The sequence below is a fragment of the Arvicola amphibius genome, chromosome 9, assembly GCF_903992535.2.
Source record: "Arvicola amphibius chromosome 9, mArvAmp1.2, whole genome shotgun sequence".
Taxonomy (NCBI): domain Eukaryota; kingdom Metazoa; phylum Chordata; class Mammalia; order Rodentia; family Cricetidae; genus Arvicola; species Arvicola amphibius.
The window spans coordinates 2,682,135-2,696,855 of NC_052055.2; the positions used below are offsets into that span (position 1 = coordinate 2,682,135).

Consider the following 14,721-nt stretch of genomic DNA (forward strand, 5'->3'; position numbering starts at 1 on the left):
CCAGCATCGCTCCGTGCGCCCTGGGGGAGCGTCTGTTAGAAACCCTGCTGTACTAGGGGTCGTCCCTGAAAATGTTTCTCATGACGTTCGGTGTCAAAGCAGCCTGCCAGCCGAACTGCCTTTGGATGGTAAAGGCGAGTAGTCACACCATTTGATTTGGGGGTGAGAGAGAGGCACTGGCCTCGAACTTAACTTGCTAGGTAGTCATGGCTGCCCTGGAACTCCTACTCCTTCTGCTTTCATCTCTCAAATGCTAGGATTACAGGGGTGCCCCACCAAATCCAGCAAGATTACAACATCCCCCCCCCCCCATTCTTTGCTTTTGTATTTGTTTTGAGACAGTGGCAGGTGTAGTCCAGGTTGGACTTGAACTCGTGATCCTCCTCACTCTGCCCCCTCCTTTCGCTGGGATTATAGGCATGTGCTAATGATTTTTTTAAAATAGTTCTTTTATATTTTCGACCTTGTTTCTGCAACGAACAAACATAGATCTTGTAAATGGAAAAAAAATAAAAATAAAAATAAACAAGTCGTGAGGCACACACTACTGTCTCTACAATCAGGAGGCAGACACAGCAAGATTCCCAGAGAGGCCGGCTCTATATTCATACCCAGTTTTAGGCCAGCCTGGGCTACAAAGCTACCAACCAAAAGTTATGAATACATAAGAGAGACTGTGTTCAGTTTTTAGACATTCCACTTTGGGGATCAGAAGCATCCAATGCCTGGTTTTCACTCACCATTCCCTGAGTGCAGAAGGGAGGCCAGACACAGACCTGTCACCCAGGGTAGCTTCTAGCTGCTTTGCTTTGGGGACCTCTCTTCCTAGGTCCACATCCATGAGACCTTGGTGCTTCACCATGCCCAGGGTAGCAGAGTTCTCATTCAGAGCCTCGGCTGCCACCTTTAAGCCACTGGCAGCGGCTGCTACGCCCCTCTTCTCTGAGGATGCTCTCTGCCTGGATGCCCCTTAGGTGTCGTAAAAATAGGTGTCGTATTTATAAACTTAAACTCAAGATGAATAGGCCACAGCTTGTTAATGAGGCTTGTGTGTAGAACAGAAGAGACCCTCCCTCCTTAGGGCTCTGGGCAGGTGGTAACCATTGCTAAAGCTCAGGTGAGATTGGAGGGCTCAGCTGTTAAGAGCACTTGCTGCTCTGCCGAAGGACCCGGGTTTGGTTTCCGGCACCCACGTCGTACTTGCCGCTGCCTGTAACTGCCGCTCCAGGGGATCTGACACCCTTTGCTGGCCTCTTCAGGCACCTGCCCACACATGGTGTATACTCACACAGTTACACATTTAAAGATGTTTAAAATCATTGTGCTGTGGTAGTCACTCTTCGTGTCCGTGGTCTGTAAATAAAGATGCTGGGGTGTGGGTAACTGGGCTCTCTGATTAGCAGCTCTGCTCTCCCATGCTGGCCGGATTGCCGTGAGCAAATGGACTGGCAGGGGAACAGAGAGCCACGTCTGTGCCACACCAGGTGTTCTGAGCAGTCCGCGGATTCCTTGAGAAATCTTTGCAACCGTCTCTACTAAAGCTCCAGTTTCTGCAGGGGCAGCCTCATGGTTCCAGTTTTTGCTGCATTTTTTGCTATCCCAAGCCTGAGTGACCTCCCAGTGACCCTAAAATCATCCCATTCAGGCCAGAGGAGTGGCATGTCCCCTAGTGACCCAGCAGAGACGCCTTTGAGCGGGTCTAAGAGGACAGCACTCTACTTGAGGTACACATCCCTCTTCTAAACGATATGAGCAGGCGGTTTGGTTTACTTGGGGAGTTGCCTAGGAAATGCCCTGCTTCGATGCCTCCCCTGCTCTTGCAATGCCAGCTCCAATAAAAGTCCTTTTACCTTTAATCCCAGTACTTGGGAAACAGAGGCAGGTGGATCTCTGTGAGTTCAAGGCCAGCCTGGTCTACAAGACCTAGTTTCAGAACAGCCAGGACTACACAGAGAAACCCTGTCTCAAAAAACCATAAAAAGGTCCTTTGACCTGTTTTGATTTTATATTTATCTATTTTTAAAATTTTTAGATTGTGTGTGTATGCATGCGTGCATGCATGTGACGGTCATAGTAAAACCTGACAGAGCCTTTCCTTTGCGTGTGTGGGTCCCAGGGACTGAACCCCATTTGTTAGGCTTGGCAGTAAACACCTTTACCTGCTAAGCCTGAGTGATGCAGGCTGACAGGAAGTGGCATGAAGTAAGATCAGCTGAAGAGCTCCCGAGGGCAGCTGGTGCAGGGATGAGGGGTGGGGGTTAGAGAGGATGAGAGGCTGAGTGGACCCAGGACTGTAGAGTCAGAGAATAGAAGCCACAGGCCCTGGTGGCCAAGGAGCTCTAGAGATCTGACAGGATTTTAAGGCAAGTATCCCGAGAATTGGTTTCACTGGCCACCTGTCAGGAACTAAGGAGACCAGACTTCCTAGTCCTCAGCAAGAGTGGTAACATTTGTAGAGCTGATGGATGGTCCTGGTACCCTTGGCTTCATAAGGGCCAAAGAGCAATGGGTGAGGCTATACAAGGCTTGCAGGATGGCCAGAACTGGAGGGGAGCACTTGCTGCTGCTGCTGCTGCTGCTGCTGTTGCTGTTGCTGAGGTCTGGAGAGAAAAGGCCAGCACTTGGCAGGCTGGTCTTTCCATTTGGGTAGAGCAAGAAGAGCCAGCCACCCTACTGGTAACAATGGTACAGTACAGGACAGTACTGTAATGGGGTGGCCCAAAGAACCAACTAACTCTCCTCAAGGAGAGAGTGCAGGGCTGACTTGTTTGCACCACGAGGTAAGGTGGATTTTGATGGGTGGATAGCAATTAAAAGGCAGACAACAGGCAATTCCAAACTTAACATGCAAGAGCAGGAAGCTGTTAATCTCACATTACAGACTATCACAGAGGGTCCTTTCGTCTGGGGACTCTTGGGAATCTCAGTGACCTGACTGGCATGTCTCAGGCTGAGCGAGAAGACCACTGAGGGAGTTAGGCCCCTGGATACCCAGCCTGCGGAAGATGAGCTACTATTCACCCACAGCTACTCTGAACAAGTGACAGGGGCTACAGAACAGAGAAGCAGAGAACAACCAGGAATGCAGAACCTCCAAAGCAAGGCCAAGTGTGGTCCCTGCAATCAGCTGAAAGACACTTCCAAAGAAAGTGACATGAACATCAACAAAGTCAGACCTGACAGAGAGAGAGAGAGAGAGAGAGAGAGAGAGAGAGAGAGAGAGAGAGAGAGAGAGAGAGAGAGACAGACTGGGCTTTATTGCCAGCCGCACATGCCGTCTGAAATGATGTAATATCTTGTTTTTGTTTTTTGGTTTCTGACACTGTGGAGATGTGGCTCTAACGAAAGTGGTTACTGATCCTCCCTCGGTAGTTTTTTAAAATCTAAAAATCAAAAACACATTCCTTTCTTAAAAACCAATTTATAACCAGGAGTGGTGGCACACACTTTTAGCCCCAGCATTTGGGAGGTAGAGGCAGGCACAGGTAGATTTCTTGTGAATTTGAGGCCAGCTTGATCTATATAATGAGTTCCAGGACAGCTGGAGCCACATATTGAGAAATGATGATGATGACGATGTAATATCCCAGCTGGGAACCATGGTCTAGTGGCTGAAAGGGCAGGAGAAGAGCTCGTAAGAAGTAGGGGCCCTATAGGGTCTCAGGAGTTGTGGATGGATGTTAGGACTCCAAGGTTTATCCTGTGGGCAATGCACAGCATGAGACAAATGGGTGTAGAGGGTGGAGGCGGCAAGGAGGCAGCAGAGAGCTACTGTGTTGCTCTGGAAGACAGCTAGTGGGGGGAGGAACAACCTGGACCAACACGCTCGGTCGGCAGAATCGACAGCATGGGGGGGACAAGGGAGTAGGCTGAGGGGGGAGGTACCTGATGAACTTGTGACACATGGCACTTGACTGATGCGCCCCACACTCCCACGTACAGTCAGTGGTACTCTCCCGTCTCTTCAAATGAGTCTTTGCTACAGTCATTTCATCCTGTCACGACACTCCTCCCCTCGGCAGCCCTGACCCTCCATCCTCTTCTAAAAGTCAGTTATTTGGAGTGGGGGATGGAGTTCAGTTGGTGGGGTGCTTGCCTTGCATGCATGAAGCCCTGACTGAACCCAACATACACCAGCATGGTGGCAGCACAGGTGGAATCTCAGCATCTGGAAGGTGGAGGCAGGAGGACTGTAAACTCAAGGTCATCAGCTGGGTAGAAGTGAAGTCAGTTTAGGATACATGAGCGCCCCCCACCCCCCACCGCAAACAAATGCAATGATGTTATAGCTTGACTGTTATGGCCCCCATAAGCTCGTTGGGAATGACACTATTAGGAGGTGTGGCCTTGCTGGAGGAAGTGTGTCACTGTGGAGGTGGTCTTGGAGGTCTCATATATGCTCAAGCCATACCCAGGGTCACAGTTCCCTTCCTATTGGACTCTTAGCTCCTTCTCCAGCACTATGTCACACACATAAGGGACGAATCCTCTGAACTGTAATCTACCCCAATTAAGTGTTTTCTTTTATAAGCGTTGCTGTGCTTGTGGTATTTCTTCACAACAGAAACTCTAGACAAACTTATCTGGCAGAGGAGTTGTTAACAGTCATGAAGATGGTTTCCCCAGGGGTGAGGCTTATACACTGCATTCTAAATGTGCTGATACCAGCGATTTCCCCAAATGTGGGAAACCCAACTGCCTAATTTATAGTAGTTGTGGATTTCGTTCATACTCTCCTTTGAAAAGAAAGGGTGTAATCTACTTATTAACTTCTCCACCCCAATTCAAAAGAGGAAGAATTTTGACTTATGGCTAAAAATATCCAAATGACCACTGTTTTGCCATTTTTCAAATTTAAAGACACGTATTTACTTATATTTCAGGAGACATTTTATTACAAGTGAAGAAAAATGAACTCACCAGAACCAGGCATGGCAGCCCCTTTATTCCCCAGAACATGGGAGGTGGAGACAGAAGGTTGGAAGTACAAAGTCATTCTTGCCTATACAGCAAGTTGCTGTCCCTGTTATACCTTTATCTACCACACTCTTGCTTCTTTGCTTCCTTTTCTTGGCTCAGGCTCCCATGATAGAATTCTACTTACTTGTTTCCCACCAGATCTAATTTCCTTTTGGGGCTCGTTCAATAAAATGCCATGAGTTTTTCCCCCAATGACCTCAACATTCAAGCTGCGCAGAAAATGCTATTATCAAGTATAAAAGAAATTCAGAGGTTTGAGGGAATGGCGTCTTGTTTCATCGTAACACAAAGGGTTAAAGGCCTCAGGATGGCAGGGCAGCCACCTTCACTAGGAGGGAGTGAGCAGTGATTTCTGGCACTTGGTGAATGCTCAGTTAACGTCGTCATTGAAAACGGGGTGGCTAGCATTTGTGGGGTGTGTTCCACGGTGATGCCGACAGAGCGCAGGGTCGGGAAGTAGCACCAGTGTGAACTACTATGGATGGATTTGTCTTCGGAGAGAACCTGTCTCTTTAGTTTTTAATAATTGACAACTGTTTTAATAACGTTGCTTTCGCCACCGTTATTTAATATAAATGACGGACGTACAAGAACGGAATGAATGTAAATGACCCGAACTCAACATGTGTGTTTGACTGAATTAAACTTTTGATCTTGGAGAGCACACACACTCTCTACCTTTCTTGTGTGAACAAACACAGGAGGGAGGATACAACTAGAAAAGCTAAAGCCACCGAAGGGTGGGAATAATTGATGGCGCTGCCCGTCTGAAAGCCTTTCCTTCAAAAAGGGAGGGAGATGACAGGAGCTGTGGTTTGCACCGAGGAGGCAAAGGTAGAGGACCGCGCGGGTTTCAGGCCAGCCTGGGCAGCACAGAACACCATGCCTCAGACCTCCTCTTTCGCTATCTTTGCCCTCCCCAAAACAGAGTGGGAAAGAGGGGTGACAGGAGCCTGGGGGAGAGCTGGAAATTGAAGAACAAAACGGACAAAACAAAACCCAGCCGCATAGATACTGAACAATTTGAAACCCGCAGTGCAGCAGCGTCTTGAACTCGTGAGGATTACCGGCGGGCTCACCGGGTCGTGTTGACCCGAGCAATGGGCTCCTTCAGGATTCCACAGCGCCTGTCCGGGCTCCTGCTCCACGGCCCTTGGAGAAGCACGCACCTGCGACTGCCGAGCAGCGGAAATGGTTCGTCTGCCGGGGAGAGGGGCAAACACAAACAAACAAAACCCACGGAAATCAAACAGGAGCGAAACACTACAGGTTTCGGAATACCCGCGCACGGCACTGCGACACGGCGCGGGGCTCCAGCGCGTCATAAGGCAGCGCCGGAAGCTGGCGAGACGGTGCCGGAAGTTACCGAGAAGACACTGGTAGTGACGGCTTCCGAGGACCCGGGAAAGGTTTTGCGTGCACAGAGCTTGTTTGAGCTGCCGAGGTAAGAGACCGTCGGCTGAGGATTTGGGAAGTGGATCTTGGGGGGCAAAAGCCGGAGAGACGCTTGGTCTTAGAAAGTTCCGGGGTGGCCGGGAGAGGAGGCTCGCCCCTGCCGCCTGAGCGTTGGGAAGCAGAGGCAGGGGAATGCCGCCTTCCACCGACACCCTGAGTTACAGAGCGGAGATTCTCTCAGATACCAAATACGTCGATAAATGGTTAATGAGAGGATCCCCGGTGGAGTTAGTGTTGGCAGAGGCGTTGGTGGAGTCGCTGCTCCCAGCTCAGGTCTGAATCGTTTTGCTTCTCAGTAGTGGGGTGATGTTGGGCACACAGACCTGTGTTTAGCCTCAGTTTGTCCGCGTGTAGAGAGTATACCCTCTAGGATCTTAGGGAGTGTAGTAAACACTTATAATGTGTGTAATGTTGTTGAGAGGGTGTCTCAGCCCTCAGACCCAGCCCACAGTTTGTGGGGCAAGAACAAATAAGGGATTACGATTTTCCCTCCTCCTGAATACTGGGGTTTGATTCTCAAGCCTCTGTATTCTGGACAAACATTCTACTCACGAGTTTTTCTCTTCATCCCAGGAATCAGAAACTTGTTTAGCTTCTGGGAAAACGGGACCAGGTTGGTTCTGTGCAAAGGCTCCGTTAATTCAGTCTTTGACTCTGATTTCAGGCACTAACAATGGATACCCAGAAAGACGTCCAACCCCCAAAGCAGCAGCCGATGATATATATTTGTGGAGGTAAGATTAACGTTTAAGCAAGCCATTTTACTTAAACTTTCCTTACCTGAGTACTGATATTTAAGTTATAAAGTGGAGCTAGCACTTTAGCCGGGCGGTGGCACATGCCTTTAATCCCAGCACTCGGGAGGCAGAGGCAGGCGGATCTCTGTGAGTTCGAGACCAGCCTGGTCTACAAGAGCTAGTTCCAGGACAGGCTCCAAAGCCATAGAGAAACCCTGTCTCGAAAAACCAAAAAAAAAAAAAAAAAAGATTCCGTCTTTTCCCATGGTGGGGAAACCCACAGAAACAAATGACCCGAGCTAGTGGGAGTTCACGGACTCTGAACTGACATCTGGGGAACCTGCATAGGACTGAATGAGGCCCTCTTAATGTGGACGACAGTAATGGAGCTTGGGCAGTTTGTGGGGCGCTGGCCATGAAACCAGTATTTATTCCCACTGCGTGATCTGACTTTTTGGAGCCCATTCTTTATGTAGGAATACCTTTCTCAGCCTAGATACAGGGAGGAGGGCCTTGATCCTGTCACAAGTGATGTGACAGACTATGTTGACTCCCCATGGGAGGCCTCGCCCTCCCGGAGGAATGGATGGTGAGTGGGGTGGGAGGAGAGAAGGGAGAGGGAACTGGGATTCATATGTAAAATAAAAAAGGGGGGAGAAAGGGGGGATGCTGGAGGGGTGGCTCAGAGGTTAAGAGGACTGACTACTCTTCCGGGGGTCCTAGGTTCAATTCCCAGCAACCACATGATGGCTCACAACCGTCTGTAATGAGATCTTGTGCCCCAGAACACTGTCTACATAATAAATAAGTCTTTTTTTTTTTTTTAAAAAAATACTATTTAAAAAGATTACATTAAATTAAAAAAAATGTCTTTTCATCAGGAAAGGGCACACCGCTGACAACTCCCTTCTCTCCTTGGTCTGTTCAGTCACAGACATGCACACGGCTGCTTTAGCGCTTTGAATTGCTCCTGGTGACATCTGTGGTTATATTTGCTTCCCTGTAGTGTTTCTCTTTCAGGCATTGAATAAACGTGTTTTATTTCCTAGAGTGTCACACTGAAAATGAAATAAAATCCAGAGATCCAATCAGATGCAGAGAATGTGGATACAGAATAATGTACAAGAAAAGGACTAAAAGATGTATCCTTTTGACTATGCTTGCTAAATGTAAAGAGGAAATAATACTATTTGGGTTGATAAAGACTAAGTTCTGACAGAAGTAATAACTTGGATTATTTTTTTTGAGAGCATGGGTTTATAAAGGATGAGTGAGAACTGAGAACATGGGGGGCTCCAAAGGAGGTATATCAGTTGATTATTTTAATAGGGTTTCTTTTTCCCCAAACTTAGGGGACACAGACAGGCAGACCTTTGTGAGTTCTAGGTCAGCTAGAGCTACTTGGTGAGCTACTTGGTCTCAAATAACCCAACAAGGTTTAGAGAGATGGGTCAGCAGGTAAGGGCATTGGCTGTTCTTCCAAAGGGTCTGGTTCTGTTTCCACCACCAACAAGATTGCTGTGACCAATTGTAACTCCAGTTCCAGGGGTCTGATCCCTTTCTCTGACCTCCACCTGTACAAGGGACCCAAACGGCGCACACATATGCATGCATGCATGCAGAAGCGCTCATATGCATAAAGTAAGTGTAAATAAATATGTTTTTAAAAACCCAGTGGATAACTGTAGATTTTTTTTTTATTTCTTAAAGTAAACATGATTAGCATTTTCATGTGCCATTCATTATGGGCTCTAAGTAATTCAAAAGCTTGAATATATAAATATTTTTATTTTTTAGGAATTGTTTGTTTTTAGAAATAGTCATTCTTGATTGTCAGTTTATGGGTGATCTGAAGTCTGGAAGAAGTTGATAACCTAGTGGAAGACGGTGAGGCCTACAATAGTCCAATATTGAAAGCAAATTATTTCATTGTAGCTGGCACAGACTCTTAAAAGTTCACCCTCGAGGGCGTTAGTGTTTTTAAGTTATCTTCTGTGTCGTGGAACACGAACTAATGGAAGTGGAAGTGCTGTACTTTATTTTTTAGGTACTCTCTGGTGGCTATAGTGAAGTTCATTCTTTTGTTCATTTTATATTAAATAGCAAGCTTGGTGCAGAGGTGGTGACTTGGAAGCCTTAGTATTGCATAATTTTAAGTACTGTTTAAAATCCTTAACTCGGTTCAACAGTGGTAGTTTTCGATGCTCGGTGAAAACTTGGAATTCAGGAGTGTCTTCGTTCAAACATTTGCCCCACTGATGCTTCTCTGTGTAGCTTTACAACTACAACTGTGTACCTATGGCTTCACTTTAGATATGTGATTGTATTTTAATACTTTGTATAAAGGAAGTTTTGGTTTAGCATATGACTTTTAATTTATTGTGCCTATAATCTCTCACACAAGATTAAAGTTGTTTCCCCAAACCTCACTTTCATTCAGTCTTTTAAAGAGTCAAGTTTCAGGCCATCGAGCTGCTGCTTCCACCTACCCAGGGGACTTGAGTTCAGGCCCTGGAGCCCACATGGTGGGAAGAAGACTAACTTTTGAAGCCTGTCTGCCCTCTGACCTCCACATGCACACCAGGACTTGAGCATGTGTGTATGTGCACACACAGAAAATAAATAAAATGCATTAGGAAAACCTGAAGTGCAGTGTTTTAGACCGTTTTCTAAAGGTCTGAGAAATGAGCGCCTTGGAAACCACTCTACTTTGTTTGCAACTGTAAGCTGTCCAGAGCACCATTGTACTTGCTGTCCTGAAAACTGGAAAAAGTCAAAATTAGTATGAAACATTTGAAGCAAATAGGATAAAAGAGGTGTCTGGGCCAGAGTGCTGACTCAGGAGTTGAGGCACTTGTTTGTGTTTGCAGAGGCCCCGGCTGTTCCCAGCATCGATATTTATCCCCCAACAGCCGTTACTCCCGTCCAGGGCATCTGACACTGCCGTCTGGGTATCTCACACCCTACAAAGACCCATACGTACACTCTGAAATCATGTTTTTGAAAGCTCTGCTCGCTTACACAGGAACACATAGCCCTCAGACCACAAAAGAGGTTCTTAGAGCTGGGTGCTGTGGAGATCTCTGATCCCTCTGATGCCTGTGCTTGGGAGGTGGAGGCAGGAGGGTTTAGCAGGAGTTTAAGGTTGTCTTTGATTACATAGCTGGTTTGAGGCTTACGAGACTGCTAGCGTAGAGTTCTGTCTCCAGCCATCATTATTCCACTTTGTGTCTCACTAAATGGGCTGGGCTTGTCGCCTGGTCTTGACAATCCTGCCTCAGTCTTCTGATTAGCTGGGAATTCAGGCCTACACCATCCGGCCCAGCTTTAAATACCTTTTCTGTTTAAGTTCAGTAAGTAGAATGGCCTTTGCTATCCATCTTTGGACTTATTCTGTGAGGACTGGTACTTTTTTACCTGCCCACCATGTTTTTTCAGATTGTTTTGACCGGTTTCAATACAGCATAGATCGTACATAGTCAAAAGAAAGCATTGAATGTGGAAAGAAAATGATAAACTCCACGGAATGAGAGCCATTCTCCAGGTTGTTAGTTTCTTTCTCCGCTGGAAATCTATGACGTGGAAGTTCAGGTGGTTGCTTGAGACTCACATCATGGCTGGAATGAGGTGTGACATTCTTTGCAACACATGGAGCTTATGATATTTCCACAACAAATTTGGTGAAGCGACCCAAGGATTACCCTAACGCTTGAGTCTTCATCTATAAACATGCTGTGTAAATTAAGAGTGTGAGTGTCGTTCTTTATCGTTCATTCTTCATGCCCGCTGTGTCCCCTGCCCCAGACTTGCCTATCCTTAAACAAAGAGGAGGAGAATGCACGGAATTCTGGGCGCACGCCAGCTGCTTCCTTCATCTGTTTTAACGAGTCTGAAATGTATTTAAAATGGAAGTAAATTTCTCCAAAAAATGATATCTCGTGTTTCGTTCATTTGAATTGCTTATGCCTAATCATATTTGTATCTCCAGCACACAGTGGGTTGGGTGCCTTGCTCGAGTAAAACAGAAACATTTTAATTCACTACGAAACACTAAACCAAAGGAGGGTCTTGGTGAGGGCAGAAGCTGGCCAATCAGCAGGTGGACAGCCGGGATAGCCAATGGCCGGCGGAGGGCTTAGCCTCCGCCCAGCTGCGTTGAGCACCTGCCCCCACTCCGTCGCTAGCTGGGCATAGGGTGAGATCCAGGTGAGCATCCTGGGGCGGACGCGAAGCGGGGACCGCACAGGCACGCTCGCACTGGCTAGAGCGTGCTGTCGGATGAACGTCCTTTCCGGTCTGGGAAGGATTGGAACTTTTCAGATTCTGCGGTTCGCACGGTGGTGGAAGTTGGGGCCGCGTCGCCGCATTGAAGTCCCTGGGACAGCCAACTGCTTCAGCCCTGGGGACCACAGTCCAAGCCTTGGGAACGACTCCCGACACAGACGCTTGCAGGTTGGCTGTAGAACGAGCTCCCGGGCGTCCCAGACGGTTCCCACTCCCAAGCGGGGAGACAAGCCGGGAGACTGTGGGTCCTGGAAACGGTTGCCATGGCTGAGGGACGCCAGTTTCCGTTTCTGGCAGCAGAGGGAGCCCAGCCTCCTCGGTGGGAGAAGCTGGGTTTCCCCGTTACTAGGATTACCACGAAACGCTGCAGCTTGCACACAGGAGTTATTACTAATGCGCTGATTAGGAAATATGGGAAGTGGATGTGGAGCAGAATGATGGAGAATAAATTTAAACCAGCCAAGACCAAGCATTAGAGACTAAGATTGCAAAGAAGTATGGGGAGAATACATAAACCACCCTTTGGGAGTTGAGGATTAAAGTTGAGTTATATAATAGATATACAGAATCTCGTGGAGCTCAGCCTGGCTATGTTAGTTATGTAGCTGAGGGTGGTCTTGAACTCCTGGCCCTCCCAAGTGGGCCACTCCCAGCTAACATGCAGTAATCTTTTTTCTTTTGATTTTTCGAGACAGGGTTTCTCTGTGTAACAGCGTTGGCTGTCTGGAACTAGCTCTATAGACCAGGCTGGCCTCGAACTCACAGAGAATCGCCTACCTCTGCCTCCTTCTCAGGGATTAAAGGTGTGTGCCACCACCACCTGGCTGAAAAGATCACATTTTTATTTGCACACAGGTTTAAGGATTCTACACCAAAAAAAAAAAAAAAGGAAAGAAAGAAAAAAGAAAGCTACTTCAGCAGAATTTGAAGAAGCTTGTGAATCTTGATTGTTGGGCTTTTTATTGCACGGCATGAACTAAACTGTTGCTACAGAAGATTGTTATTTATGCTGTCTGTGCTGGTTAGTTGTTGGTTTTTTGTTTGCTTGTTTGTTTTTGTCAACTTGGCAAAAACTGGGGTCATCTATGAAGAGAGAATTGGAATTAAGAAATTGCCTTCATCAGATTGGCAAGTCTGTGGGATATTTTCTTGATTACTGATTGATGTTGGAGGCCTAACCCACTGTGGGTGGTCCTGAGAGGTATAGGAAAGGTTGCTGAACTGGAGCCATGGGAGCAAGCCAGGAAGCGGCCATCCTCCATGGCCCCTGCTCTAGTTCCTGCCTCCAGGTCCCGGCATGAGTTCCTGTCCTGACTCATCCTTAGTGTGGAACTGTAAGCTGTAAAATGAAATAAATTCCTTTCCTTCCCAACTTGCTTTTGGCCATGGGGTTTGTCACAGCAACAGAAAGCAAGCTGCTTTGGTTTTTATTCCCCCCCCCCCATCTATGTTAGTGTAAAGTTATTATGACAGACATATTTTGTAAATTTGAAAGTTTTTCAAGTATTGAATGCCATTTATTTGTTTACTTATTTGTTTATTTACTCTGAGACAGGGTAGCCTTGGCAGGCCTAGAACTCTTCTAAGACCTTGCTAGCCTAGAACTCCTAGAGATCCACCTGCTCCCAATGCTGGGATTAAAGGCACGTGCCACCACACCTGGCCCTGCCTTATTTTTTTTCTTATTTAGATTTTTAAGTTTGAGAAAAGCACTGAATAGGTTTTATTTTTAAAATAAACTCTTATTTTATGAATGTAGATGTTGTGCTGCATGTTTGTGTCTCACGGAGGCCAGACAAGAGCTCCAGATCATTCAGAAGGAGTTGCTGTGAGCCTGGTGTAGGTGTTGGGGTCATTCAGAAGGAGCTGCTGTGAGCCTGGTGTAGATGTTGGGGTCATTCAGAAGGAGCTGCCGTGAGCCTGCTGTAGGTGTTGGGGTCATTCAGAAGGAGCTGCCGTGAGCCTGGTGTAGGTGTTGGGGTCATTCAGAAGGAGCTGCCGTGAGCCTGGTGTAGGTGTTGGGGTCATTCAGAAGGAGCTGCCGTGAGCCTGCTGTAGGTGTTGGGGTCATTCAGAAGGAGCTGCCGTGAGCCTGCTGTAGGTGTTGGGGTCATTCAGAAGGAGCTGCCGTGAGCCTGCTGTAGGTGTTGGGGTCATTCAGAAGGAGCTGCCGTGAGCCTGCTGTAGGTGTTGGGACTCAAAGCCAGATCCTCTGCTCTTAGCCACTGGCCCAGCTCTCCAGCCCCACACAAAGCTTAGAATCTGTGACTGTCACATGTCACGCTGTTAAAACATGTGACTTTGTGGCTGGAGGCTCTGTTAATTGTCTGTGCGGTAGGGGTCAAGGAGCCCTTGCTCCACGTCGGTGACAGCTTCATTCCATGTCAGGAACATAGCTCTAGCTCACCAAGAAAGTCTCAGGTTTGACATTTTAAAATGAAGCGTAGTTGATGCACCAAAACCCACTCTGCCATTCCGTTCCGGCCGTGTTTAAGGGGAAGACTGGGATGGCACACTCCTAAGGGATAGCTGGACTCAGCTAAGGTTAACTGTTCTCAGAGAGGGCTTCGAAACACATCCACCCCTTTTCCTCTGGGAGCACTCGGCGATCCCTGCTACCCAAATTGAGCTAATTATTATACATACATCATTTTTCATATACTGTGTTTCAGTCATGACTGCTAAGGATTGCCCATCATTGTGGGGCTTTGGAACAACAAAGACATTTAAAATTCCTGTCGAGCATTTGGATTTCAAGTATATTGAAAAATGTTCAGATGTGAAACACCTGGAAAAAATTCTTTGTGTGTTGAGGTAAGCATTTAAAAATTAATCTCATGCTTCAGTGTGGCAGTTTTAATTATGCCGTTGCTTTCTGTTGTGAGGTATTAGAGACTTTTCAAATATTGAGGTTAGTGCATGGGTTCCATATTGGTTTTAGACTGTGGTTCTGGAGGGTTCTGGTTGCATGGACTTCTATATGGGACGTCGGTGGTTTGGATCCAAGGGGGTACTCTTATGTCCTCTCTGTTGTCCAAGAAGAGGTAAAGCAGTGGCAAACGCAGCTGCTGGGGAAGGTGTGAGGACACAGGGTGACTCACTGCTGCCTGGTCATGGAAGACGATGGGGAGACTGAAACAGGAAGTTACCAGAGCCCCACGGTGCTGTTGTCAACTGCATGCATGTATCCCAGGTGTGGCTGTTAAAAATGCAGGGTTAAGGGCCTCATTCCCAGCCATTCTACACCTGAAGCCTGAGAAGGAAA

The 14,721-nt window shown here is 47.3% G+C and overlaps 2 protein-coding genes and 1 non-coding gene across 4 annotated transcripts in view; all 3 read left to right on the plus strand.

Annotated features, from left to right (window-relative positions):
• Nucleotides 1-4,575: 4,575 nt before the first annotated feature.
• LOC119824132 lies at nucleotides 4,576-4,732 on the plus strand. Its single transcript, XR_005287062.1, has one exon. It is a non-coding gene; the product is annotated as a U1 spliceosomal RNA (small nuclear RNA).
• A 1,602-nt stretch (nucleotides 4,733-6,334) lies between these two features.
• Polr2k (RNA polymerase II, I and III subunit K) lies at nucleotides 6,335-9,601 on the plus strand. Its single transcript, XM_038342864.2, has 4 exons — nucleotides 6,335-6,424; nucleotides 7,100-7,169; nucleotides 8,222-8,314; nucleotides 9,362-9,601. The coding sequence occupies exons 2-4, from the start codon at nucleotides 7,109-7,111 to the stop codon at nucleotides 9,382-9,384; spliced, it is 177 nt and encodes a 58-aa protein (XP_038198792.1). The 5' UTR covers nucleotides 6,335-6,424; nucleotides 7,100-7,108; the 3' UTR covers nucleotides 9,385-9,601.
• Nucleotides 9,602-14,130: 4,529 nt separating this feature from the next.
• Spag1 (sperm associated antigen 1) overlaps nucleotides 14,131-14,721 on the plus strand; it is a 44,979-nt gene continuing 44,388 nt past the window's right edge. For both annotated transcript variants that reach the window (XM_038343532.1, XM_038343534.1), the window contains exon 1: nucleotides 14,131-14,270. In XM_038343532.1, the coding sequence (XP_038199460.1) occupies nucleotides 14,131-14,270 (140 nt within the window). The remainder of the gene's footprint in view (nucleotides 14,271-14,721) is intronic.